Source organism: Rutilus rutilus (genome assembly GCF_951802725.1).
Source record: "Rutilus rutilus genome assembly, chromosome: 21".
NCBI lineage: Eukaryota > Metazoa > Chordata > Actinopteri > Cypriniformes > Leuciscidae > Rutilus > Rutilus rutilus.
Window position 1 is genome coordinate 32932770 of NC_140226.1, and position 25836 is coordinate 32958605.

The 25836-nt window shown below is 37.8% G+C and overlaps 2 protein-coding genes across 2 annotated transcripts in view; both read left to right on the forward strand.

Annotated features, from left to right (window-relative positions):
- The first annotated feature begins 19956 nt into the window (after nucleotides 1-19956).
- LOC311280577 (zona pellucida sperm-binding protein 3-like) overlaps nucleotides 19957-25836 on the forward strand; it is a 213791-nt gene continuing 207911 nt past the window's right edge. The window contains exon 1 of the mRNA XM_084392824.1: nucleotides 19957-20178. The gene's annotated coding sequence lies outside the window, so the exon portion shown is untranslated. The remainder of the gene's footprint in view (nucleotides 20179-25836) is intronic.
- Nucleotides 19989-22351, forward strand: LOC311280574 (zona pellucida sperm-binding protein 3-like; the record flags this gene model as incomplete). Its single annotated transcript, XM_084392819.1, has 8 exons — nucleotides 19989-20534; nucleotides 21015-21133; nucleotides 21219-21322; nucleotides 21405-21582; nucleotides 21716-21833; nucleotides 21912-21994; nucleotides 22096-22187; nucleotides 22260-22351. The coding sequence occupies 8 exons, from the start codon at nucleotides 19989-19991 to the stop codon at nucleotides 22328-22330; spliced, it is 1311 nt and encodes a 436-aa protein (XP_084248945.1). The 3' UTR covers nucleotides 22331-22351.

Here is a 25836-nt window from a genome sequence, read left to right on the forward strand (position 1 = left end):
AATGCATGAACATGAGCCCAAAAAATGACATTTGTATTTCACTATAGTATATATATATATATATTTTACTATACACTAAGGTGCATGAAAATATAGGAAAACATCTACAACTGCTGTTCTCTATTTCATCAACTTTACTTTTATCCAAATTGATCAATATATGAAATAAGTCAGCAAATTAGTTCAATTACATTTGACATGTTCACTTTTTTTCCTAAATTAAATTCATCTGTTTGTCAGATAACAGCAGGTACAAAGACTCGTGGACAATGTGAGCTCGTTTCCCGTCTGCGTATTACATCATCTTTGACCAGTTTGTTCCATTTATTATTAAATATTTCAAGTATTTTCTTGAGTTTCTATATGGAACTTGTAATCCAGATCAGAACGGGCTCACTGGTCCATGTGAATTATTCAAAACGATGTTCCCGTCTCGTATTTTTCTTTATTCTTTAGAGAGGAGAGTTGAAATCAATGTCTGCTCGTTCTCAGCTCTCAGAAAGCCTCAACAGTGTTACTGAACTCTACAGACTCATTATTAAATAATAATAACAACAATTATTATATTTTATCAGCAAGCCCTGTTTAGATTGTCTCACCCTTATGAAAAAGTTTATTCAAGTGCTATTAGTAGCTTATACTTCTTTTCAAACTAAAAATAAGCTTCTCATAGCCACACTGTAAAAAAAAACAGTGTATTTGTTGTGTATTTTTTTTTTTACAGAATTTTACTGTTTTGTCATTATACAGTGAAATGCCTGTTATTTTACAGATATTTGCTCATAAGTATACTCTAAATTACACTAAAGTATGATTGACTTATACTGACATTAAAGTCTAAGAATATTTGGCCAATACTTGTAATCAATCTTTTGAGCGAGATCATATTTATACTTTAACGTATAATTAAGTATTCTAAGTATACTTGTAGTTGTGTTTACGCTTTGGTTTAAGTAGCCTATTAAAATAGTGCAACATATCTGTCTTCTAAACTTACATTGTTTGAAAATATTGATTTATAAAGAAAACAGATGTAGATTACAAGTAGGCAGTATAAAACTACAAAACAGTTTACAGAGTATAATTCAAAGTGTACTTTCATTAACTAAAAAATGTGTTACAAGTATTTGACGGTCAGTATATCTATAAGTTCACTTCTAGTATAGTTGCAGTACAAACAAAAAAATGTAGTTGTAAACTAGTTGTGTACTCAAAGTTTACTGTTAAACTTAAAGTATACTTTTATATACTAAAAAGTTTGCAATAAATTGAAATAGTACACTTACAAGTATACTACTAATGGATTGATATTAGTATACTTACTACATATACTTAATAAATTGAACTTGAAGTATACTTATTTTTTGATCCCAGAAAAAAATCATTTTATTTCAATAGTCAACTTTAGACATTCTATAACAACAAGTAACTTTACAACTACATGTCAGCTAACTCTCATTAGAGTATTAGTAAACTGTTAGGGTTCGAGTTAGTAGAATAAGTTAACGAAGTTGCGAAGTTACTTTTAGTCAGTAGATTGTCTGTTGGGAAGCATCAAAATAAAGTGTTGCAAACCTCACTGAAGCTCCTCTTTTGTAGATTATTATTAGTGTCTTATAAACTGACTCACTGGTAAGCGATTTCTTTCTAGAATATTACGTTAGAAAACCAGTTTCAACTTCCTGTCTTAAGGTGATGATACACGGGGCAACTTTTTGGGCAATGTTGCTTGGTCACTTTCTCATTGAGAATGGGCAACAAATTTCTATCTGGATACTTTAGATCGGTAGGGGGCAACTTTTTGAGATCCTCCAATCAGAATGCTAGCAGCCGATCACCTGACCGGCTTGGAGAATTCAGAAAGTTTTCAAACAAGATGGCGGCCTCTCAGCGGCAGTGGAGCGAAGAAAAGGAGCGTCAACTTATATCTTTTTATGCTGGTAAGTTGTCATGTGTCAACCCAAAACAGAGAATTTGCATAATCTAATGCTTAAAATACCAATAGATGTCCAATTTAATGTGCCCAGTCTGTAATTTACACATCAAATATTTTTGGTTTTGATAACATCCGTTAGCTAACCACCGCTCCATAGACTTTCTATGGGATTTAGCTAACTTGAGGTGAATTTGCTACATAGTTAGTTACCTGAAAGTTAATACCCTGACCAGTTTCAACTTCCTGTCTTAGTGTTTCATGTCCTGTCGTACAATATGCCAAAGATGCCATTCACTGTGAAGAGCTAATGTGATTATGAAGACATTTATAGCACTTGTAAGTGCTTGTTTTTAATTAAATCTTATGAGATGCAGTTAAATACAAACACAGGGCATTGTCTGTCGCGTAACAGTGTTATATAATATGACACACTGACACATGACATATGTATGAAGCCAATTTTTTAATCCAAATCCATTAATTGCGATTTAAAAATGCACTTCATACAGACAATAACTTGAGTACACCTGTAATGGCTGACATGTCTTGAGTAAAATTCACTAGGAAGGAAGCTATTGTGTTGTCATGTGACTAAGAAACATAAAACAGGAAATGACATCACAGGTCTGTAAGATTCTCTGAAAAATATCAAATCATTTAACCATTTTATGACAAGTTGTCAAATGTCAAGTTAGTTCTGATAAAAGCTAAACGAGCATTGGAAGGATATTTTTGTAATTTATTGCATTGACATTAAATTATTTGCACATGTCGAAAGTGGTGAATGAATACCAAATACTTAACCGTTTTTATTTTGCAAAGTGAAAGATGCATCTTTCATGAAATATTTTGTCATAAAACGAGTTTTTCTAATGTGAAAATTAATAAAACTATAATCATATCAGATGTGCTTCAAGCAAGTCCCAATAAATCCAATTAAACAGACTCTCGTGCGCTTGTTTTCAGTGCATCGCCATCATAATTGGAGGATAATAATAGATTTGCTTTTGATTATTTCACGCGCACACCTCGCTAATATTCCAGCGTGGGTTCAGGAGTGTACATCTGAACCCAAAGCGAGCAGGTGACGTTTATTAGTCGAGCGCCTGACTCTCCTTCACCGGGATACGGGTGACATTTCCGCTGAGTTGCGCTGTAATTATCCCGTATGTCATCAGGCATCCAGCGAGATGCTCTTGTCATGACTTTATTTATTAATAAAACTCACGTGTGTGAGAGCGCTCATGTGAACTAACACACTGTGTCAGTCTGCAGTCTGAAGATCCTCATGCAAGTTCACATTATGTCTGGAGACACCTGTCACCCGTACATTTAGAGACTTTGTGAGGTTTATACACAAGGGTTAATTTAGTGGAAAATGACAAAACACAAACACAAACACACACACACACACACACACACACACACACACACACACACACACACACACACACACACACACACACACACACACACACACACACACACACACTCTCTTGTACATCTATCTTTATGAGGACATTCATTGACACAATGCAATCTCTAGCCGCTTACCCTAACCTTACCCTTCACAACTAAGTGCCTAACCCGACCCCTGACCCTAAACCGACCCTTAACCTCATTATAACCTTATCCCTAAAACCAAGTCTTGACCCTCAAACAGGCCTTTAAAGGCTCTCAGAAAGTGAGGACCGGCCAACATGTCCTCACTTTACTCTCTTTGTCCTCACTCCAATGGTCTAAAACTCAAACTGGTACACACACACACACACACACACACACTTGGGTTTCCATGTTTTATGGGTACTCTCATTGACATAATGACTTTTATTCTGTACAAACTGTATATTCTCTCCCCTTATACCTGACCCCTAAACCTGCTCATCACACACACACACACACACACTAAACCTGCCCATCACACAAAACTTTCTGCATTTAAAAAAAAGTCACTTAGTAAAATGTATCCTCATGTGGACCAAAAAATGTCCCCACAAGGTCAAAAATGACTTGCATTACTATCTTTATGTTTATCCCCATAACGCAGGGTTTACTACACACACACATATACACACATATACACACACACGCACACACACACTCTCATGTTTACCTAGCTATATAAATGACTTTTCTATAAAACCGACCAATCACAACACACTGCTACAGCCGACCAATCAGAGCACAGTGTGCTTTTCAGAAGGAGGGGCTTCATAGAGACAGGAACTAAACAGAGCGTTACTGACAGACTGGGAAGAGAGGAGCCGCAACAATGGAGAATATGAGGAAAATAATCAACATTCAAGTTCTAGAAGAGACCAAAAACAACATCAAGACTTTGGATAAGGGGAATATGTCCTCTTTAAGTATGAATCATCTTTTAAATTAAGGACATTCCAAGATTTTCCCTAAAAAACACTTTAGCAAATATAGAGCTCTTATTTACATTCAAATGGTGGAAAATGTTGAAATGAAGTGAAATTTAAATATAACCATAATGCTTCTTAAATGTGATAAATCACATATACTGATCAGTTTCAATTAATAACAAACTGCACGTGTTAAACCGTTAAACCGCTGGAAATGTCATCATGCTGTGAATCACATCTGATGATAAATTAACAAGCCATCAACCTTTCCTGAGACGAATTCATTTTCTTTTAACGATATAGTTAATGTCACGTTGCATCGCAGCAGTTTGATGTCCAAAAGCTGAAGGTCTTTCATTATGTGTTTTATAGGACATTAACCTTTTACACGCTGAGAATGACAAACATTCTTCTTTACAAGCCATTCATGAAACATAATAAAGTATCTCTGAATGTCTAAGTATCATTTCAACTCATGTTTGTCTATGTGAGAATAATTCATCCCTGCCCTTCAGAAGTGCGGATATGACTTCTCTTTAACAGCTTTTTATTCATTTATTGGTCAACCGAATTAAAGTAAAATGTTTTTTTATGGTGTGAATGAAGCCATTATTCACAGCTTTCTCAAGGGATTAATATATATAAACAGCACAGAGATGACATTAGCTCTTGTAAATACATATTACATAACAAAAACATCACTATCATAATTTGCAGCATGAACAGCCAATAAGAGCTAAGCTAGGATGCTAGAATATTTCATCATTTTATTTATTTAATTACAAAAGGAATCTCATCTGCGTTATCCTGCATGTCTCTAAGCAGTGGTTTGACTGGTAGATGCTGGACTACACCATTCTTCTAACTAGCCTTAAACCAGCACATCCTTATGTAACTATTCAGATGAATGGGAATGCTAATTGATATTGCTCTCCAGAAATCCAACAAAAGCTGTGGATATATAACAGTATCACCAGCTCTTATGCAGAATATACCAAAATATGTACTGTATAATCTCCAAAGCCTGGCCGAGATGTTCTGGTCAAACGAACACACGCAGCAGAAACGAGGAAGAGTGTCGCTCGAGCAATAATAACTAGAGCTCGTCTCGTTTGCATATCCTTGTTCTGGAGTCATTAATACTGCGCTTTAATTTCTTCAACATTACTCTGTTCCTGGAGGTCTGAAATAATGGCTGTTCGAGGACTCGCTCTTTAACCGTGTAATAATGATTTCCCGTGGAGAGTCGTTTTTACATTTCTCTTATTTCCCAGCGCCTCTGACCTCTCAGAAATCACACACGCATACACTTGTTGCACAAGACCGGGTTTCTTTTAAAATCCCACCGTTAGATGCAAATCCATTTTTCAGAAATCTCATAACTTGTATTGCCCAAGACTGGATTCTAATTGATAAAAGACCACATTAGCTGGAGGTCGCATTTGATGAAAGCAGCATGTGTCCACTAGGGGGTGCACGACTTAATTTTACATTAATCACAGTATTTAAAGACCCTGTTAAATCAAAATTGGAATTTTGTGCCATTTAGTCCATGCATATTAGCATTGAGAGCATCTGTATGCTAGTGCACTTGTAAAGCTGAATTTGCATTCATGCATTTAGCACAGGCGTTTCTTATTGCATTCAATATCAGCTGATGTCCTTGATGTGCTCGACTGTTGGAGCGGCAGGAGAAATCAAGCTTCTTTATTTCTCACATTACACACATCTGATGTAATATTGAAATGTTTTTCCTGATAGTTCCTCAACAACAAACAGAACCAACAACAAATTAAGGAAATGCACACACACAAAAAAAAAAGCAAAATAGAATAAGCTATTAAGAAACATACTGAGAATGAACAGAGCCAATGTATACAGAATCTGTACAGTATGCAATCTATTGAATTTGCAAAGGAAGCATACACATATTAATGTAATCAAAACCGTAAAAAAAATTTGCATGACGCCGCATGCATCAGTATAAAATCATGACCGTATCAGCCAAATGCACATTCAAATCTGTGAATCAACAGTGAACTTGTTCATGTAATTTCATTGATGATATGCATCACATTTGCTTTCTGCAAATTTAGCTTTTTTTATCTTCTGGTCTTTCATTACATCAAGACTGTTTCCTATTTGCATTTTTGCTGTGCTTCTGCAATTTATGTTGCCTTTTTAAAAGCAATTTCCAATAGAGCGGAGCAGGGGTGATGTCAAAACCCCAAAGACTCATTTGCTTCTGGTTCCTTCGAGATTTTCCTACGGGGATTTATAATGGGGGTTTTCCATTTAAGGTTAATATAATGTCTGTGGTAAACATAACTTGAATGTTTTGCTTTACAGCGTAAATTACACACACCTATACCGAAAACGTGAATTTTGAAGCCGTTCTGTTTTTTTTTTTTAAAATGCATGTTTCTAATAACTAACTAAAAGACAGTTTGGTGTGCGAGTGTGTGCAGTTACGCCGTAGAACAAAACGTCAAAGTATCGTCAAGTTACGTTTACCACATAAACTGAAAATGCGGGTCTTGCGGGTTTTGACGTGATCCCTGCACCACTCCATAAAGTCAGCATTTTATACGCTAGTGAACTTGTAACATTTATATTCATGCATTTAACAGACACTCTCACAATCTTACATTCACGTGTTCCCTGGGAATCAAGTCCACAAGCTCGCTGAAGCAAGAGTCATGCGCTACTGTTTGAGCTACAGGAAAATACAGGAAAAAAAGACACACAAAGTAACCAAAACTATATTTGTTTTGCACAATGCTGCATCCACACTGAGAGGTCAATATACAAACTACCTCCATATCAGCCATTAAAACATAAAAAAATTACAGTGCACCTATAAAGTGTCATATCAAGAGTGTTATTTTATTGATTAATTTGTGTTTATTTTTATATTTTGGTTTCATTTTAATTCCAGTTAATGTTTTAATAATTTTGTTGTGTTTTTGTGTTTTTTTTTTTTAATTATTACAATCATAAAAATTCTGTTAAAATTTATATAGTGTAAATTTTATTTCAAATAACGAAAAGTTTTTAGTTTTAGTTTTTGTTACACTGGCGTTTATGTTTTTGAAAGAAGTCTCTTCTGCTCACTGCATTTATTTGATAAGAACAGTGGAATATTATTGCAAATTAAAAAAAGCTGTTTTCTATATGAATATATAGTCAAATGTAGCTTCTATATGCTTATATAGTCAAAAGCTGAAGTTTCAGCATCATTACTCCAGTCACATGATCCTTCAGAAATCATTTCAAAAACATTTTAAAAAATCGTAATTATTCCAAATGTTTTACCGCCAAATGTAACTATAATAACCCTGTCAAGAGTTAACCTGTTTATGCAAATTAATTGATGATATTTTATGTATCACATTTGCTTTCAACCACTTTTTCTTTTTTCTCCTCAGGTCTTTCCTCTATGCATTTTTTTCCTGCGGTTCTGCAAAATATGTCACCTTTTTATAAAGCAATTTCCAATAAAGTCAGCTTTGTTCTGGAGCCGGCAACATCATCTGCCTTTATGTCAAAATAAATGCAAAGAGCTTTTTAACTGCTCTCCACTCGGGCTTTAATGACACCGGAAAAATGGTGAACACGACAAAATCCAGGCAATGGTAATTTGAAGGAGCAGAGCACACTTATTATTTTTATCCTCATTGATTTATTACAAACCATTTTTTTTTTCAAGCCTGACATGTAATATTGACGTTATTAGATATAATATAGTGTTCTCGCCTCAGCCTTTTTTTGCTTTGTTTTATTTTTTGTCTGTCAGCATATTACGACGGGTTTGCATCCGTGTGCTTTAAATGTGTCGATGAGTACTTGCATACTGCGCAGAATATACTGAATACTGCATGCTACTTTAAAATAAATAGTATGTGAAACAGTATGCAATAATCAAAAATAAGCAAAGTATATGCTACTGTTGGCATTTGACCAAATCATATTGCAAGATTAATGTTATCCTTGAAATAAAGCTTTTTTTTTTTATGTCTTACCTTTATTTGTATAGATGTGCCAGATAATTGAAAAGTCAAGAGCACATTGCATTGTGGGATATATCACATGCAATTTTCAGCCAATCACATGGGTATTCTGTGCATAGAGAAAATACACATGAAAATGAATACATGCACACTTCTGTGCAGAAATAGTACTGTAGTGTGTTAGTGCTATTATGTGTGTGATTGTTTGATGTTTGTGAGAGTTACTCCGGTGTAAAGGTGAACAGTTATGACTTTGCCCTCCATGTGACTCTCAATTTAGCACATTTACGTTTTTTACAGTCTCACGCCACCCTCAATTAACATTACGCTGTTAAACGCTCTGGACACGCCAGCCAAGCGGAGCTGAAGCCACTAATGCTCATCTTACCGAGAAATAAAACTATGACCTTTTGCATAATCCATTGTAGATTAAGTGTTGTAGATCATGTGACATTTGATTCAACACAACCAAATTGTGTTTAAGATATTTTGGTGACAAATGTACTAGTTTATAATGTTCACTTTGATGTGTCCAGTGTAAACAGATTCAAACAATTTTGGCGTGACATGTCAAATAATGCACCCGGAGCAGACACGTTGGGTGGGTTTATTTTAAAGGGGTGGTATAATGCCCTTTTCGCACTGTTTTGTGTCTGTCCCTTTAAATGCAAATGAGCTGCTGCTCCCGGCACAGGGGGCGGAGCTTCAACAGCTTGTGTCCTTTTACCTCACACACACATACACTGGAAATTTAAAAAACTTTTGGCCTTTTCATGTTCAAACCGGAGTCAGACAATGATGGAGAGACTCAAGAAGAAGTGACAACATGTAGAAGCAACAGGACATTTCTGAATGGTTAGTTGATGAATTTATGTAGCTGATGTGTAGTTATCTTCTAGACATTGATTAGCATATTCTGTCTTGATAATCTGTAAATCATAACCTGTAACCTTTTATTGAAAGTAGACTACTTTTACCTGTTAAAAGATAAGTGTGTTTGTGACGTTTGAGTTAGGGAGGCGTGAGGCGTGAATGTTTGTAAGGTTATTTCATTTTTTTTATTATGCGGGGTTTCTCCTCCACCATTGACGCTTGCTGGTTGGTGTGAGATGCATTCTGGGATACCTGGCTCATACTTTCACCTTTAATGCAGTGTGACATAAATCAATATAAATGTAACCATGGAATTTACAGTCTGTTTGTCATAATAAGTCATGCTAAATTTTGAATGCATTACATGCACAAAAAAAAAAAAAAATCACAATAAGACGAGGGACATGTCAAACTGATGCTAATTATCCTGTGCTATAATCTCTGTCAAATGTTTACCAAGTGATTACTTTACTTATTGTAAAGTGTTACCAAAGTCCAATTCAAAAGTACATGTATAAAGACAGTAAATATAGTCTATTTTAATTCGATGTTGACTTAACTGTATACTGAAAGCAACAATCAGGATGTGTGCAAATATCTTGTAACCACAAATGTTTTGTCATTTTGGCTGATTCCTGGCAAAGCATCTGGATTTATTTTGTGTGTCTAATCCAAAGTAAATCCTGGCTAACAGAAAGAAATCAACAGTATCAGTGTGTGTGGAATCAGGCCGTGTGTTTTGATGTGCTGTGGTGCACAAACGCTGTGCTGGGTCAGACGATGTGCGGTTCTGGTCAGCGATCCTGCTCTCAGAAGTGCAGCCAGTGGCTTTCTGACATGATTAATGAACATTGATTTCTAACTAAAACCACAAAAACAGCACCTACTGCTAATCATGTGGCGTTTTACAGGCCCGACCTGAAGGACTTGCTCAGCAGACAGCCAGCAAACCAATCTTTACACCGTGTGGCCAGTTACTCAGGAACCAGCTGATGAAAGAGAACCGAACAGAAAGGGTTAGTGCTTTAAAAAAATAAATAAAAAAAGTGGGTGGTTTCTAGGATGTTGCTATGTGGATCCAAGAGTGTTCCAACTGGTTGCTAGGTGATAGAAATTATTTTAAAAAGAACTTTTTTTAAAAACGTGGTCAAAATTGCAAAGTGTGCATGTTCAAATGAACAAATTTGATTCTCCTGAGACGCTTTGTAATGCAAATGAAACACTGATTTTCATATGAGATACGTCTAAGTCCTCAAGAAGTACTTTGATGTTTTGAACAGCCCTGAAGAGAAGGTACCACACACACTCTCCCTGTTTTTCTCCCTTGAAGCAGTTTTACTAAAGCATCTTGTTTCCATATGAAAGGCTGTGGATTTTAACTACAGTTGAACACACAGGTTAACATTCACGATGCAGAGGAACTTTTCACTCAGAAATTGTTTGTACATTTCACAAATAATTACAAAAACATGCCAAGTAACATTGAATCAAGCATGTCATTTTAAAGTAGAAAGACTGAAGTAGTATTTTCTTGTAAAATATACTCCAATAAACTTTTAAATCAAAGTAGGAGTAGACAAAGTACTGTACAATGGAGTCACACTTACACAAGGAAATAGCAACTAAATAATCTCATTGTCATATGAAAATTATAGCTACAAGCAGCAATTAAGGGTACAAGCGCCACTAATGCAGAATGAGGAGCTAAGAATCAAGGCAGAGAGCATGATTGATGATTTTAAGCAAAATGGTTGAAAGTCCATACATTTTCCAGGATGGGTGCATTCGGATCGGCTTGAGCCAAGGAATCAGAGGGGAATTTTGTTTCTAGCCCTTACGCTTCAAACGTTACGTGAGTGCAACTTTGGACAGTTTGTGGCGCTACAGAAATTGGATTAGAGACTCCAAAGTTCCTGTGGTTAATGTTCAGACTGTCCTCTAGCTGTGTGCCAAATTACACAGCTTTCTACCATACAGTTCTATGGGCTGCAATAGACTCAAGTGTGGAAGAAGAAGAAGATGAAGATTAAGAAGAAGAAGAAGAAGATGAAGAAGAAGATGATGAAGATAAAGAAGAAGAAGAAGAAGAAGAAGAAGATGAAGAAGAAGATGATGAAGATGAAGAAGAAGAAGAAGAAGAAGATTAAGAAGAAGAAGAAGAAGAAGAAGAAGAAGAAGACGAAGAAGAAGATGAAGATGAAGATGAAGAAGATGATGAAGATAAAGAAGATGATGAATATGAAGAAGAAGAAGATTAAGAAGAAGACAAAGAAGAAGAAGATGAAGAAGATGATGAAGAAGAAGAAGACAAAGAAGAAGAAGACGAAGACGAAGAAGAAGATGATGAAGATAAAGAAGATGATGAAGATGAAGAAGAAGAAGATTAAGAAGACAAAGAAGAAGAAGATGAAGAAGATGATGAAGAAGAAGAAGACAAAGAAGAAGAAGAAGAAGACGAAGAAGATGAAGATGATGAAGATAAAGAAGATGATGAAGATGAAGAAGAAGAAGATTAAGAAGAAGACAAAGACGAAGAAGAAGAAGATGAAGATGATGAAGATAAAGAAGATGATGAAGATGAAGAAGAAGAAGATTAAGAAGAAGACAAAGAAGAAGAAGATGAAGAAGATGATGAAGATGAAGAAGAAGATTAAGAAGAAGATTAAGAAGAAGATGAAGAAGATGAAGAAGATGAAGAGGAAGATGAAGAAGAAGAAGACAAAGAAGAAGAAGATTAAGAAGAAGATGAAGAAGAAGATGAAGATGATGAAGAAGAAGAAGATGAAGAAGATGATGAAGATGATGAAGATGATGAAGAAGAAGATGAAGACAAAGAAGAAGATGATGAAGATGATGAAGAAGAAGAAGATGAAGAAGATGATGATGAAGATGAAGAAGAAGATGAAGAAGAAGAAGATGATGAAGATGAAGAAGAAGATTAAGAAGAAGAAGACAAAGAAGAAGAAGATGAAGAAGATGATGAAGATGAAGAAGATGATGAAGAAGAAGAAGATGAAGAAATGAAGAAGAAGAAAAAGAAGATTAAGAAGATGAAGACAAAGAAGAAGAAGATGAAGATGATGAAGAAGATAAAGATGAAGATGAAGAAGATGATGAAGATGAAGAAGAAGAAGAAGAAGATGATGAAGATGAAGATGAAGACAAAGAAGAAGATGAAGAAGAATAAGAAGATGAAGAAGAAGAAGATGAAGATGATGAAGATGAAGAAGAAGAAGATGAAGAAGATGAAGAAGAAGAAGATTAAGAAGATGAAGACAAAGAAGAAGAAGATGAAGATGAAGAAGATGAAGAAGAAGAAGATGAAGAAAATGAAGAAGAAGAAAAAGAAGATTAAGAAGATGAAGACAAAGAAGAAGAAGATGAAGATGAAGAAGATGAAGAAGAAGAAGAAAAAGAAGATTAAGAAGATGAAGACAAAGAAGAAGATGAAGATGATGAAGAAGATAAAGATGAAGATGAAGAAGATGATGAAGATGAAGAAGAAGAAGATGATGAAGACAAAGAAGAAGATGAAGAAGAATAAGAAGATGAAGAAGAAGATGATGAAGATGATGAAGATGAAGAAGAAGACAACGGATACAGTCGGTGCCAACATACCTTCGGTGCTTGGACCCTAAATATAGTTTAATGTTGGAAATATTTATGGTCAATAAGTTTAATCAATATGATTTATAATTGACAGAAAGTGTGCACTATAGGCTCTTGTTCAGTGTTTGTGACCTCCTGACATGGACACATCAGGGGAAGCGCTGTGTTTACTGGTGAGAAATGATGAATCAGCATTTGCTTTCATTAACACACACACACACACGCAGTGATGCAATGCTCTGTTACACACTCATCAATTGGGCTTTAATCAACATATAACATCTGTTCATATCCCACTGTCACATCCCGGAGCAGATGCTTTTAGTTATTTCACTCTCTACCCGTCATAAACGGCCTAATGAGAGTCATATCCAGGTCTAACTATTAAACGTAACTGCAAACAGCAGTTCTGGGCCAAACACACCGGCGGCATGTGCGCTGATGTTGAGCAGATTTGTTTGTCACTCTGGTGGTGAATTAGGAAGTTCAAATATGAGTAGATTCAACTTTTGAGCAGTAGGTCTGAATTTGGTGTTTTCAAGCGATGGTACTGACAGAGATTCATGTCAATATGCAAAAATGTAACGACATTTCTGAGCAAAACAGGATCTTCTAGAATGTAAACAAATTAGGGCGGGAATTTCCATTGGGGATTATTTGCATTGTGGAAAGTGGGCGTTACAAACAATGGTGGCTGTTGATTGGAGGGATTAAAAAATGTATGTAAATAAACATTAATGCATTTGGCAGATTCTTCTATCCAAAGTGACTTGCATTGCATTTATTTTACCGTTTCATGCTTTCCCTAAGAACCAAACCCATGACGTTTACTGTTTGAGATACAGAAATGTGAGAAATAAAGATACTGATTAAAGGACATTAATAACTTTTGGCTGGCATAGTCTGAAGATTATCTGACTTGAATTGGTGAAGACTGACAGGATGAGTTTGAAAAAGGTTTCTGAAAAGATGGTGGAAGATAAGAAAAACTGAACTGATTTCAAGTGAATAATATAATGACTGTTTACTATTGCCTCATGAGTCTGCATCACTGGATCATTATTTTCCTGTTTTTCTCTGTAAATCTGCTTTGAAACAATCTGTATTGTATAAAGCGCTATTAAAATAAAAGTTGACCTGACTTGACTTGGAAATCTGATTTAAAATGTAAAATATACGCCAAACATACGGCATCAGAAATATTGAGAACCTCCAGCCAACTTCCAGCCGAGCAGAAAACAGAGAAATACAAAAGATGCAAAAACATCTTCAGTCCTTGACTAGTAAATGTCCTGTCACACCAGAGGAAACAAAACCTTAGACCATGTTTACACAAACATGGCTGAAGCTTACGTTGCGACACCCCTCCCCCACTTGGGACAGTCAGATCACCTTTCTTTGTTCCTCACCCCCAAATATGCACCTCTGATCAATCGCGTGAAGCCATCAATGAAGACCATCAAGGTGTGGCCTGCGGGGGCAGATTTCTCACTCCAGGAAAGGTTTCTACACACAGACTGGAGTATGTTTGCTTCTCAAGCCACCAGTGGCTCTCACACGGACATTGACTGCTACACCTCCTCTGTACTGGATTATATTAATACCACCATTGACAGTGTTACAACCCAGAAGCAGATCACCACATACCCAAATCAGAAGCCATGGATGAACAGGGAAGTGCGACTCCTATTGAAGACACGCAATACTGCCTTCAGATCAGGAGATGCACAAGCCTATAGCACATCCAGAGCAAATCTGAAAAGGGGCATCAAAGAGGCCAAGCACTGCTACAAGCTTAAGATAGAGGGACACTTTTCCAACGCTGACCCTCGGCGCATGTGGCAGGGCATTCAGGCCATCAGTGACTACAAACCCTCTCACTCCACCCCCGCAGCCACTGATGTCAACTTCCTGAACGAGCTAAATGACTTTTATGCTCGCTTTGAAAGAGACAACAGAGAAACTGCCACCAAGCTCAAATCCTCAGCTGACCACCCACCGATCACACTCTCCTCCACAGATGTCTGCAATGCACTGAGCAGGATCAGCGCGCACAAGGCTGCTGGACCAGACAACATCCCTGGACGCGTACTCAGGGCATGTGCGGAGCAGCTCGCTGGGGTTTTTACAGACATTTTCAACCTGTCTCTTGCCCAAGCAACTGTACCAACATGCTTTAAATGCACTTCCATTGTGCCAGTGCCAAAACACTCCAGCCCGAAGTGCCTTAATGACTACCGCCCTGTAGCACTCACACCCATCGTAATGAAGTGCTTTGAGCGGCTGGTCCTGGCACACCTAAAAGACTCTCTACCATCCACATTGGACTCACACCAGTTTGCCTACCGTAGCAATAGGAGCACAGAGGATGCAGTCTCCATGGCACTGCACTCTGTGCTCACACATCTGGACAATAAGAACACTTATGCACGCATGCTGTTTGTTGACTTCAGCTCAGCATTCAACACTGTCATCCCAACTAAGTTAATAGCCAAACTTGGAGACCTGGGCTTCAACACCTCCATGTGCAACTGGATTTTGGACTTCTTGACCAACAGACCCCAGAATGTTCGATCAGGCTCCAACTGCTCCACATCCATCACACTCAACACTGGTGTACCACAGGGCTGTGTGCTAAGCCCGTTCCTCTACTCCCTCTTCACCTCCGACTGCAAGCCTGTGTACGGATCTAATTCCATCGTCAAGTTTGCGGACGACACTACGGTGATTGGTCTCATCAGCAACAACGATGAGACTGCCTATAGGGAGGAGATCAAGCACCTGGCCACATGGTGCACCGAAAATAACCAGCTCCTCAACACCACCAAAACGAAGGAACTCATCGTGGACTTCAGGAAAGTGTCAAGAGGCACACACGACACCATCCACATCAATGGAATGGCTGTTGAGCGTGTCTCCAGTTTCAAGTTCCTGGGGATCCACATCTCGGCGGACATGACCTGGACAACCAACACCTCCAGCCTGGTCAAGAAGGCTCACCAGCGCCTTTTCTTCCTGAGGACACTGAGGAAGAATCAGCTTTCCCCCACTATCCTGGTGAACTTCTATCGCTGTGCAATAGAAAGCATCCTGACCAACTGTGCTACAGTGTGGTATGGGAGCTGTTCTGTTGCAGAGCGCAAGGCACTGCAGCGGGTGGTGAAAACCGCCCAGCGCATCACTGGGACTCCACTACCTGCCATCGAGCACATCCAGAGGAAACGCTGTCTGCATCGAGCTCGCAGCATCCTTAAGGACTCCTCTCACCCAGCCCACAGACTGTTTTCTCTCCTGCCCTCCGGCAGGCGTTTCAGGTGCCTCCGGACCAGGACCAGCAGACTAAAGAACAGTTTTTTCCCCAGAGCTGTCTCTTTATTAAACTCTAACCCTCATTGATCCCACTCCCCTCATATACTGATTGACTCGGCTCTCCCTCCTCACACCTGCCTCCATTTTGTTATTTGCAATACTATAATGTTCATTTGCACTGCTGACTGTTATTACAGTAACAACTGTTTACATATGCATCTTGCACTACTACCTTGACTGGAATATGCTCAATTTGCACTGCCGACTGTTTATTTACAGTACCGACTGTTTATATATACATTGCAATATCGTACCTTAACTGTAATATGCAATTACTTTCCACTGCACTTTCACTCGGATAGCTTCTGTCCAAACTTTATTTGCACTACTTTAAATCCATTGTTATACTGCTCATTAGCCTAACTTATACATATATCTATTTGTTAAATTCTGTTTATAGTATTAGCCATCTGTATATTATGCTCACATTCTGTTTATAGTAACAGCCATCTGTATATTATATTCAGTACATATCTATCTGTAAACATTCTGTTTATAGTAATAGCCATCTGTATATTATTATATTCAGTACATATCTAGCTGTAAACTCTGTTCACAGTAAGAGTTATCTGTATATTATATTCATAGGACAATCTATCTGTAAATTTTTGTTTATAATAGTATTCAACTCTATATTTATTCAGTACATATCCATGTTCTGCACTTATGAACCACTGTATATCCTGCACTTGCTGCTATTGCACTTCTGGTTAGACCTAAACTGCATTTCGTTGCCTTGTACCTGTACTTGTGTAATGACAATAAAGTTGAATCTAATCTAATCTAATCTAAATGCACTTTTGGAAAATCTGAAAAACATAAAACGTATACAGATCATTTTCTTGCAGGACATTATTCATAAAGTTTATGGCTATTTCCTTTCACTTTAAAACACAACCCAACATCATTCAAAATAGAGATAAAACATCAATATGGAAAATTCCTACAGCACATTGTGCCATATTTTTACAGACTAATTCTTAAAATGTGTTACTTCAGCAAACTATAAATGCCCACAGATGATCAGAGTTATGTAAATCAGACATTATCATAACATAAACCAGAATCCTCACAACAAACCAAACAAATACTAAGATATTGATTTGAGTGTAAATTATATTTTTATGTGCGAAGAAAGAGAGTATGCATGTAAGAAATCACTGGACTGATTTCTATTTCACAGTTTAGACTCATTAAACATCATTACACTGCAAGATTTTAGCAAATTTAAATGAAAATAAGTTTATAATACTTCAGTTATACTTCAGTCTTTTCTCCTTTAAAATGTTATGTTTAATTCAATGTTTCTTGCCGTTTTTTTTTCTTCTAATTATTTGTGAAATTCTGAGTGTAAATTATTTCAAAGTAAATCCTACACCAACTTTTTTTTACAGCCTGTCTGACTACTGAATAATGCCATTGACCAATCACAATCAAGTATTCCAGCAGGTTGCATAACAATCGAAAGCACATGACGTAAGAAACCCTCGATAAGGTAAAGCAGGGTGTTCATCATCCAGAGACCAGTTGCATAAAATTTAACATTAAATTTAATATTCAACAATAATATTGATCCGCCTGCATTGATACTATTATACAAAACTGAGCTGGACGATGACACCACTGTTACTACAGTAATTAAATAAATTAAATAAATTAATAACTTTTTTTAAACAAAAATGAACCATCACTGAACTTACTTAAGCTGGACTGTGACACTATTTTCGTCTGGAAACAAACTTTGTTGCGTTACTTTCCTGTTATCTCTGTAAAGCTGATTTGAAGCAATCTGTATTGTAAAAAGCGCTGTATAAATAAATGTGACTTGACTTGACTTAAGAACTAGTATGACCAAACAGCAGTTAGTTAGGGAGAATCAGTCTTACTTTTCGGCATCAAATTAGACCAATCTATGTTTTATAACATGACATAAAAAAAAGTGAGAACAGTCTTAAAGAAAAAACAAATGGATGAGTAACTTGTAAGACTAGTCTAAGCAGTTTCTGCAACCGCTGGTCTGATCTCAGATCAGTTGTGTATAGTGGGCAGCTGTCTGCTGTTTTCTGATGCAACACCTGCAGGTTTTTCACTCAAACTCCAAAAACCTCAAATCAATGTCACAGGTTTCACTGCAATCCTCTACACACACAGCTACTAAAATTAACACACAGTGTCACTATAGGTTTAGCAGTCTGTCCACAGCAGCAAACCAGAAATAATGCAGCAGCACGCATAAAAACAGACACTCACGGTCTGACAGAAATGCTTATATCTTAATTAATGACTCAAACTGCACAACACCAGTCCATATGCTCACCTGCTGTTTGACACAGAGTTCAACTCACGGCCATAAATATACTCTGGGATTATAAATATAAGTGGTTATAGAAAACCTTTTTTTTTTTTTTTTTTTTTTATATTCATTGTATCTCTAGTCTATCATTTTGCACTCAGGTGCTTTTTAGATGACATAAAGTTATCTTGGACAAGCTGTCTGAGTTTCTTGATTGGATTCTCCAATACATAATCAATGTGATTGTGTAACTTTCTCACGCCACGTAAAATGTAAACATCAGACGTTGTGTTAGGAAACATGCTGAAAGTCGCTGCAGGAACAAGATCGTAGCAGAGTACCGGACGCGCAAGAAATGAGAACATAATGAAGACATGTTTTGAAACCAGTGGGGATGACCAGGTGGAGTCCACAACACGCCTCTCTGGGACAACGTCACACAAACCCATCATTTCACCAACAAATGGAAGTTTTATCAGAAAGCTAAGAAATAAATCAAAGGAAAGTAGCGAGATCGCAAAGCGAACATGATAAAAGTGTCAGTTTGTTGACATTTTTGTTGTTTACCTAAAGATTTAAAACCCAAGCATCAATGTTTTACCATAGTTTTACACTAATAAGTGACACATTGACCATAATACATTTATTTATGTCAAAATTGCACATTAGTCACACAGAAATAAAGTGGCATTTATCGTTCTTTCACAAATGAAAGTGGACACATACTTATTCAGTCGCATCTGTTTCTGTTTATTTGTAGTCACAGGACAGTATGTTTATTTCACGTTTAGAAAGAACAATCATTTCTACACATTTCCCACCACGACCTGAGGAGCTTTAGCACTCTCTCCAGTGACAGTCCCAATACAGTTTTATTTTCCGTCAGAGAAACAGAGGAAGTTCCTGAAAAACCAGACTTGCTTTATTTTATGACATATGGGGAGCTAAATCTGGATATCAGACAGTCCGGTATAAAGAGACGAGACTTACTGACAAATAAAATAAATACACGATTGTGACAGCCTAGCCTATATGATTTGTCTGATTTCTTCAAGCGGTCGTATTTACCACGTTTACTATGGTAATGGTTAGTGTGCATAGTCTTATATATAAATATTTCAGGTCACAAACAGAAGGCATTCAAACACTCGCTGCTGTCTTAAAGAGAGTTTTGAGTCATCCGAAGGTATGAAGTCATGCGGCGCTGCCGTCTCCTAACTCAGATAAACTGTTCATGACCACTCCTCAAGCCCGAGTTGTCCCGCTTTGGAACCAGGTATTCAACAGGCCAAAAAAACATGGCCATTGACCCAGTTTTGGTTGAAAATGGTGTCATGTAAATACCCCACTCAATGTGTCAGATAAGAGAGACAAAATGTGCAGTGGTGCAAAAACTCTACAGGTCCAGAGAAGAATCAATGGTAATCAATTAAGGTAAAAGGGGTGGAGCCACCTTAACTCAAAGGTGTACAAAATGGCAAAGCCAAGCACTGGTGTGTGTTGTGGTGTTTCAGTCAAAGTTTGTTAGGATGGGGTTCCTGAAAGTTGTCTTAGTGATGGTTGTGATTGTTGCATTTGATCTGCCTGATGTCTGGGGAAGTTTAAGGTACAGTCATAGACCAAGAAGTGTTGGGCCAAAATCAGATCCAGCTTCCAGAAGTCCTGGCCTTTCTCCTCTAGGGCTCTGGAACCCTTTGCAAGTGGCTTCTCAGTTTCAGAGTCCTTTGGGTCCCGACTTCAAAAGTCTTGCACAGGATCCTTTTGGCCTTCAGGAGAAACAGCTGTTGCAGGGTCCAGTGAAGCCTTTGGATTGGAGATATCCCATTGTTCCTGAGGTGCAGCGCGAGTTGGCGGTGGACTTCCAGTTGAGGCAACCTGTGACTCCTAGCAGTGTAGCGGTTCAATGCGGCGAGAACAGGGTTCTTGTAGAGGTCCAGCAGGACTTTTTCAGTAATGGTCAGTTGATCCAGCCAACTGGTCTGTCTCTAGGTGGATGTCCTGTTGTTGCTCAGGATCCTGAGTCAAGAGTGCTCATCTTTGAGTATGAATTACAGGACTGCAACAGTGTGCTGATGGTAAGAACTCTTAATGGGTGATTTTGTTGTGGCAGGGGACCTTCAAGGAAAATCAGTTCACTTGGTTTTACAATGCCAGGGCAGCTAAGATCTATCTATTTGAATGGTTAAATCCTGAATTTTCAAGCCACTTGCCTTTATATAACCTTTCAAACCAACATCTGATCTAAACTCTCATAAATGTTATGAAAGGAGCTTAAGAAACTAGAACAAGTATTGTACTTTAATAGTGTTAAAGCTAGCTTTTTTTACCCTGGAACAGTCAATGTGCATGTTCAATCTTAAGTGCATGTCTCCAAAACATTGACTATCTCTGGCAACACTGGTGTTTCTGAGGGCAGCTGTGGTGCTGTGAAGAGTTTACTAATTGGTGATTTGCTCTTAAGGAATTATTCCACCATATTGCAGTGTACTTTCTCCCATATTGGTATATGTGAAGTCTTTTGGATGACCCTGTTGGTAACCACAATCTTTTTACAGCTGAATGAGGATGAGCTTGTCTACACCTTCTCTCTTACCTACACCCCTGAGGCGTTTGCAGCTGCTCCGATTACCCGGTCCGAAGGTGCAATTGTTGGTGTTCAATGCCATTATCAAAGGTAAGTGATCTCTGTGACACTCTAACTTTCTGCACTTTCTTGTGCAACTGGAAGACTGTTTAATGGGTACTTTCATGAACCGCAGGCTTCAAAATATAAGCAGTGATGCCTTGAGGCCAGCATGGGTCCCTTATGCCTCAACAGAGGCTGGTCAAGAAGTTTTGCTGTTCTCCCTGAAGATCATGATGGGTTGGTACAGGTTTTCTTTCAATAATTATAAAAACCTTTACCCTTGCTATTGTGGCTGTGCCTAAAATGTGTTTTTGTGTAGATGATTGGTCCTATCAGAGGCCTTCATACTACTTTTTCCTGGGTGACGTTATTAACATCGAGGCATCTGTATATCAGTTCAATCATGTGCCTCTGCGTGTGTTTGTGGACCGCTGTGTGGCCACTCAAGTACCTGATGTGAACTCCCTTCCAAGATATTCCTTCATTGAGAATTATGGGTAAGGTCATGGTCCTTGATGCGGTAGGACTGTTTAAGTTGCTTTTTGTCACAGAGTCATGGGTAAGGTCTAGTTGCTATATGCTCTACAGTTGACATTCATGAGTTACTCTTTGTGATTGCTTTGTCGTCAGGTGCTTTGTGGATGCCAAAACTACAGCTTCCAGCTCCCACTTCATTCCTCGGTCTCAGGTTGACAAGATCCAGTTCCAGCTGGAGGCGTTTGTGTTCCATGAGGGCAACAGTCCTTCTGTATGTACTATATATCAGTTAATTTGACTTATCCTCTCATCTGCTTTGGTTTTGTGACTTGTCTGTCATCCCTTGCAGATCTACATAACCTGTATTCTGAAGGCAACTATTGCTTCTGCACCCAGTGATGCTCAGCGCAAATCCTGTTCCTTTGCCAATGGGTATGTGGATTTTTTTGGGGGGGGGGGGGGGGCTGGGGGTGTTAAGTTATCCTCAGTAGTTATTCTCATGTTGACGGTTCCATGTCTTTGTCTTTTTGCAGGTGGTCTGCTGCCGATGGAAATGACCAAGTTTGTGGTTGCTGTGACTCAACATGTGGTCCTGATAGTGAATTTGCTGCTTCTCCCTATGGAGGTTGGTAAACTTTGCTCTTTCTAAGGTTGCTTTTGATTTCAAGTGCTCTAACTTGCCTTTTTTCTTCTCTAGGCATTCAGTGGGAAGGCAAGGCCTCACTTGGTCCTGTATTGATTCAAGGGGAAAAGGGAGATTCTCAATAAAACTGACACATCAATCCTTAATTGTACCTCTCTTGTCATTTTGCTTCACGTCTGGTTTAACTGCTCTTGACTTTGAAAGAGTGCCTCATTCTGCCAATGTGGTGAAACCAATAGTTCTACTGTACTTTTTCAAGTCCCATATAGCCTGGAATCCTTTGGTTGCATCCTTTGGTACCCATAATGCTCTTAAGAATTTGGCAAGCAAATATTTCCAAAAGCACTTTGCAAGAAACACCTTGTCTCATGATGCACTGCAGGTGTAATTCAGTTGGTGTTCCTATAATATTCCTGTGCTCTCAGTGTTTGTGCATATTGTGACAATTGTCTATCAAATTTCCACTGAAGTTTATTACCTTAATACATGGGCGTTGGAACCATTGTATGTGGGACCGGACCCACCCACTTTTTAAGATCAATGATATTATACCCACTCATTTTTACCGTCTCTAATTCAGCGCATTTGTCTGTTCGCTTTTCAGAGCGTCGTCAGTCAAATCTATTCTACTTGAGGAATTAAATTAAATATATTTTTTTAATTAAAATGAATAAATTAAACTCCATTTCCGCTGAATCGCTACATTATATTTCTCAACGAGCCGCAACTGACGAAAGTAACCGCCCGTTGTACCTTTCCAGTCAAATATTGGGTTGCAAACATCAATAACAGCTTTAAGTTGTCATTGCTGGCAAATTACCATATTAGGGGGATCATCCACGGATAGCTGTGCATTTAATACACGACGTGGAGGCAAAGAACCGCCGGATGTTAAGTGGAGTTTAGTTTACCTGTTTAATTAAAAGGCACCAGAATGAAATGGTATTTACTCCAGTAATGTTTTTCTGGGGGAGGACCCACCCACTTTTTTTTTTCTTCCGACGCCAATGCCTTAATATCATAAAACCTGTTGAGACCATGGATCATATTTCACCCCAAAAAATTATGACTTGAAGACAATGGAGCATATTTTAATGTCACCACTCTTGTTTTACTGTTATTAGCTGTTCAAAGGCCCTTGTGGAAATTAAATGTAATTGTACTAAATGTACACACACAATTCTTAGAAGGTGCAGTAAGTGATTTCTGAGAAACTGTGAAAGTGACTAATTTCAATCCAGCCTAATTTAGTTAATAGCCCTCCATTATGCTTAACAAGCAAGCTAGTTTATCGGTGTAAAATAGAATTGTGCAAGGTCAGAAATGCCACCAGAATAAAGAATTCAAAATATGTTTTGTCCCTGTTATTGTATAACATAGTTAAGCAATATCACACAAGCAAGAGTGCTCTTTTCTGAGTACCAGCATTATTGCCAACAAAAATTCCAAAAGCAGAACATTTGCATTTCACAGCAACTTTTGTTCTCGAATGATTTTGCATTTTTAAACTAATCAAGTGAGTCAATGACCCATTCATAAAGACAGGCTGCATCTGAAATGGCATACTTCTCTACTATATAGTTGGTGAAAAATAGTATGTGACAATGTGTGAATTCAAAGTACTCAGAGTAGGTGAAAGTACCCGGATAATCTACTACTTCCTGCGAGATTCTGAAGTGTGCATATGTTGGACACTTTACTATCCCATGAGGCCTCAGGAGAGGATTTGTGAATGGCAGTGAAGCGACAACTGATGCTGGAAGGTCACATGACAATGACAACATGGTGGATGTAGTACACATGGATTTCATTCATACTACACAGAACCTAATTTTAGATGTCATTAAGTAATTACTTATTCAAAATAAGTACCTACTCAAGAGAGTATCAGTGTGTCCCAATTCGAATACTATCCGTCCTAAATAGTATTCGAAAATAGAATTAGTAAGTCCCAAATCGTAGTATTTTGAAATGAGTATTCAAGATACCCGTATGGTCTATACTTTTTCCGGTCAGAATCCGAAGTGCAGATCCGTGCTCACTCTAACGGCTAATATTGCTCACAACCCATCGCATGTTGGACAAGGATTTGATTACAACTACAAACACGAGTGAAAAGTGTTTAAAAACTACAGTCATGGAGGACTGCGAGTCCGGTGGTTATGCAGAGAGGTTTAGATAAAGGGTTTGAGTGATTAATTATCAGTTCTGTCAGGACCACTATCGTCGAATACGATTGACAATTAGCATACAGTTTTGATTGGCGGTATGGTTCTGTTCTGGGCAAGAACTAGCCTAGCATGGATAAGAGCAGCAATATCCCTTCTTAGGGTAAACAGAACAGAACCAACATGAATGTGTGCAGATATCATTCATTCAAGATTTTAAAGTACAACATAATTCGAGAATTTATTCTGATTTAAAGGGGAATCAGAAGGTCAAATCGTGACTGACGAGAGGTGGAGCTGGGGAGGGAGGGGGGTAATTCACTCCTGAGAAACGCCATAGCTGCTGATAATACTGAAGGAGCTTATATATGAATACAGTGATAGACGTCGTATTCCTATAGGTAGACGTGGATCAGCTGAGAGTCGCTGATGAGAGCTTGACTAACGTGACCCACCAGAACTGATGCTACGCTTGATTATCTAACCTGACGAAAATGTATTTATTCAATGTTGTCCACATTATATTTCATCTGCAGCAGCATTGTGAACTTTTGTAAAGATATGTTTAGCCATTAACTTTTAACTGTATCATTATATTCAAATTGCAAACACACGAGGAGAGTCTCCGCATGAAAGACCCACGACTGGCAGATCATCGTGCTACAACATTTCTCCCCGAAACGGTAGGAAATTAAAGGGGTCATGAACTGGCTTATTAAATTTTTTTATATTGTTGTCTGAGGTCAACTTATAACGCTCGCTTGGTTTTTACATTCAAAAACATAAAAATAAATCAGTAATAGGCTATTTTCTACCCTGGTTTTGAGCCTAGCTCCTGAAACGCTCAGTTTTAATGGGCGTGCCGCATTGAAGACTTGGAAGTAAACGCCCACTGCTATGATTGGATAATCAGTTTTGCATATTATAATGAGTTTCATTTACAGTTTTTCTCAGTCGCTTTGGTGCATTTCTCACATCACTATTTACATTTGCACAACAGTTAATGCAGTTCTCAAAACAATTAGTACAAACTGCAAAACCTAGGTGATAACCTGCAAAAGCGTGTCGCTTGCTCAAAATGGAGAGCTCATTCCTCAAAAGCAAGTATTGATGTCAATGAAAGTGTCAGTGTCATCAAGATGAAAAGTCCTGACACCATTGTTTATGAACAAGATAGTCAAATGGCTTTGTCATGTTTTCATTATGACAGTTTACTCTGTAAATGTTTTCCAATGCAAAAAAGTCAGATCTTGGTGACACTACCTGAACATGCTCAAGCACTATATACTATCTGCACAGCCATTTAAAAAATACAGTAAAGTTACACATTACTGTATTTAGTGAGGTAACTGAGTACAAGACACTGAATATGTATGTTTCAAATTTTTACTGAATATGCTCTTTGCAATTCTAATTTGTTCACAGCATTGTGCAAAAGAAAAAAATACACCCTTATTTACAAC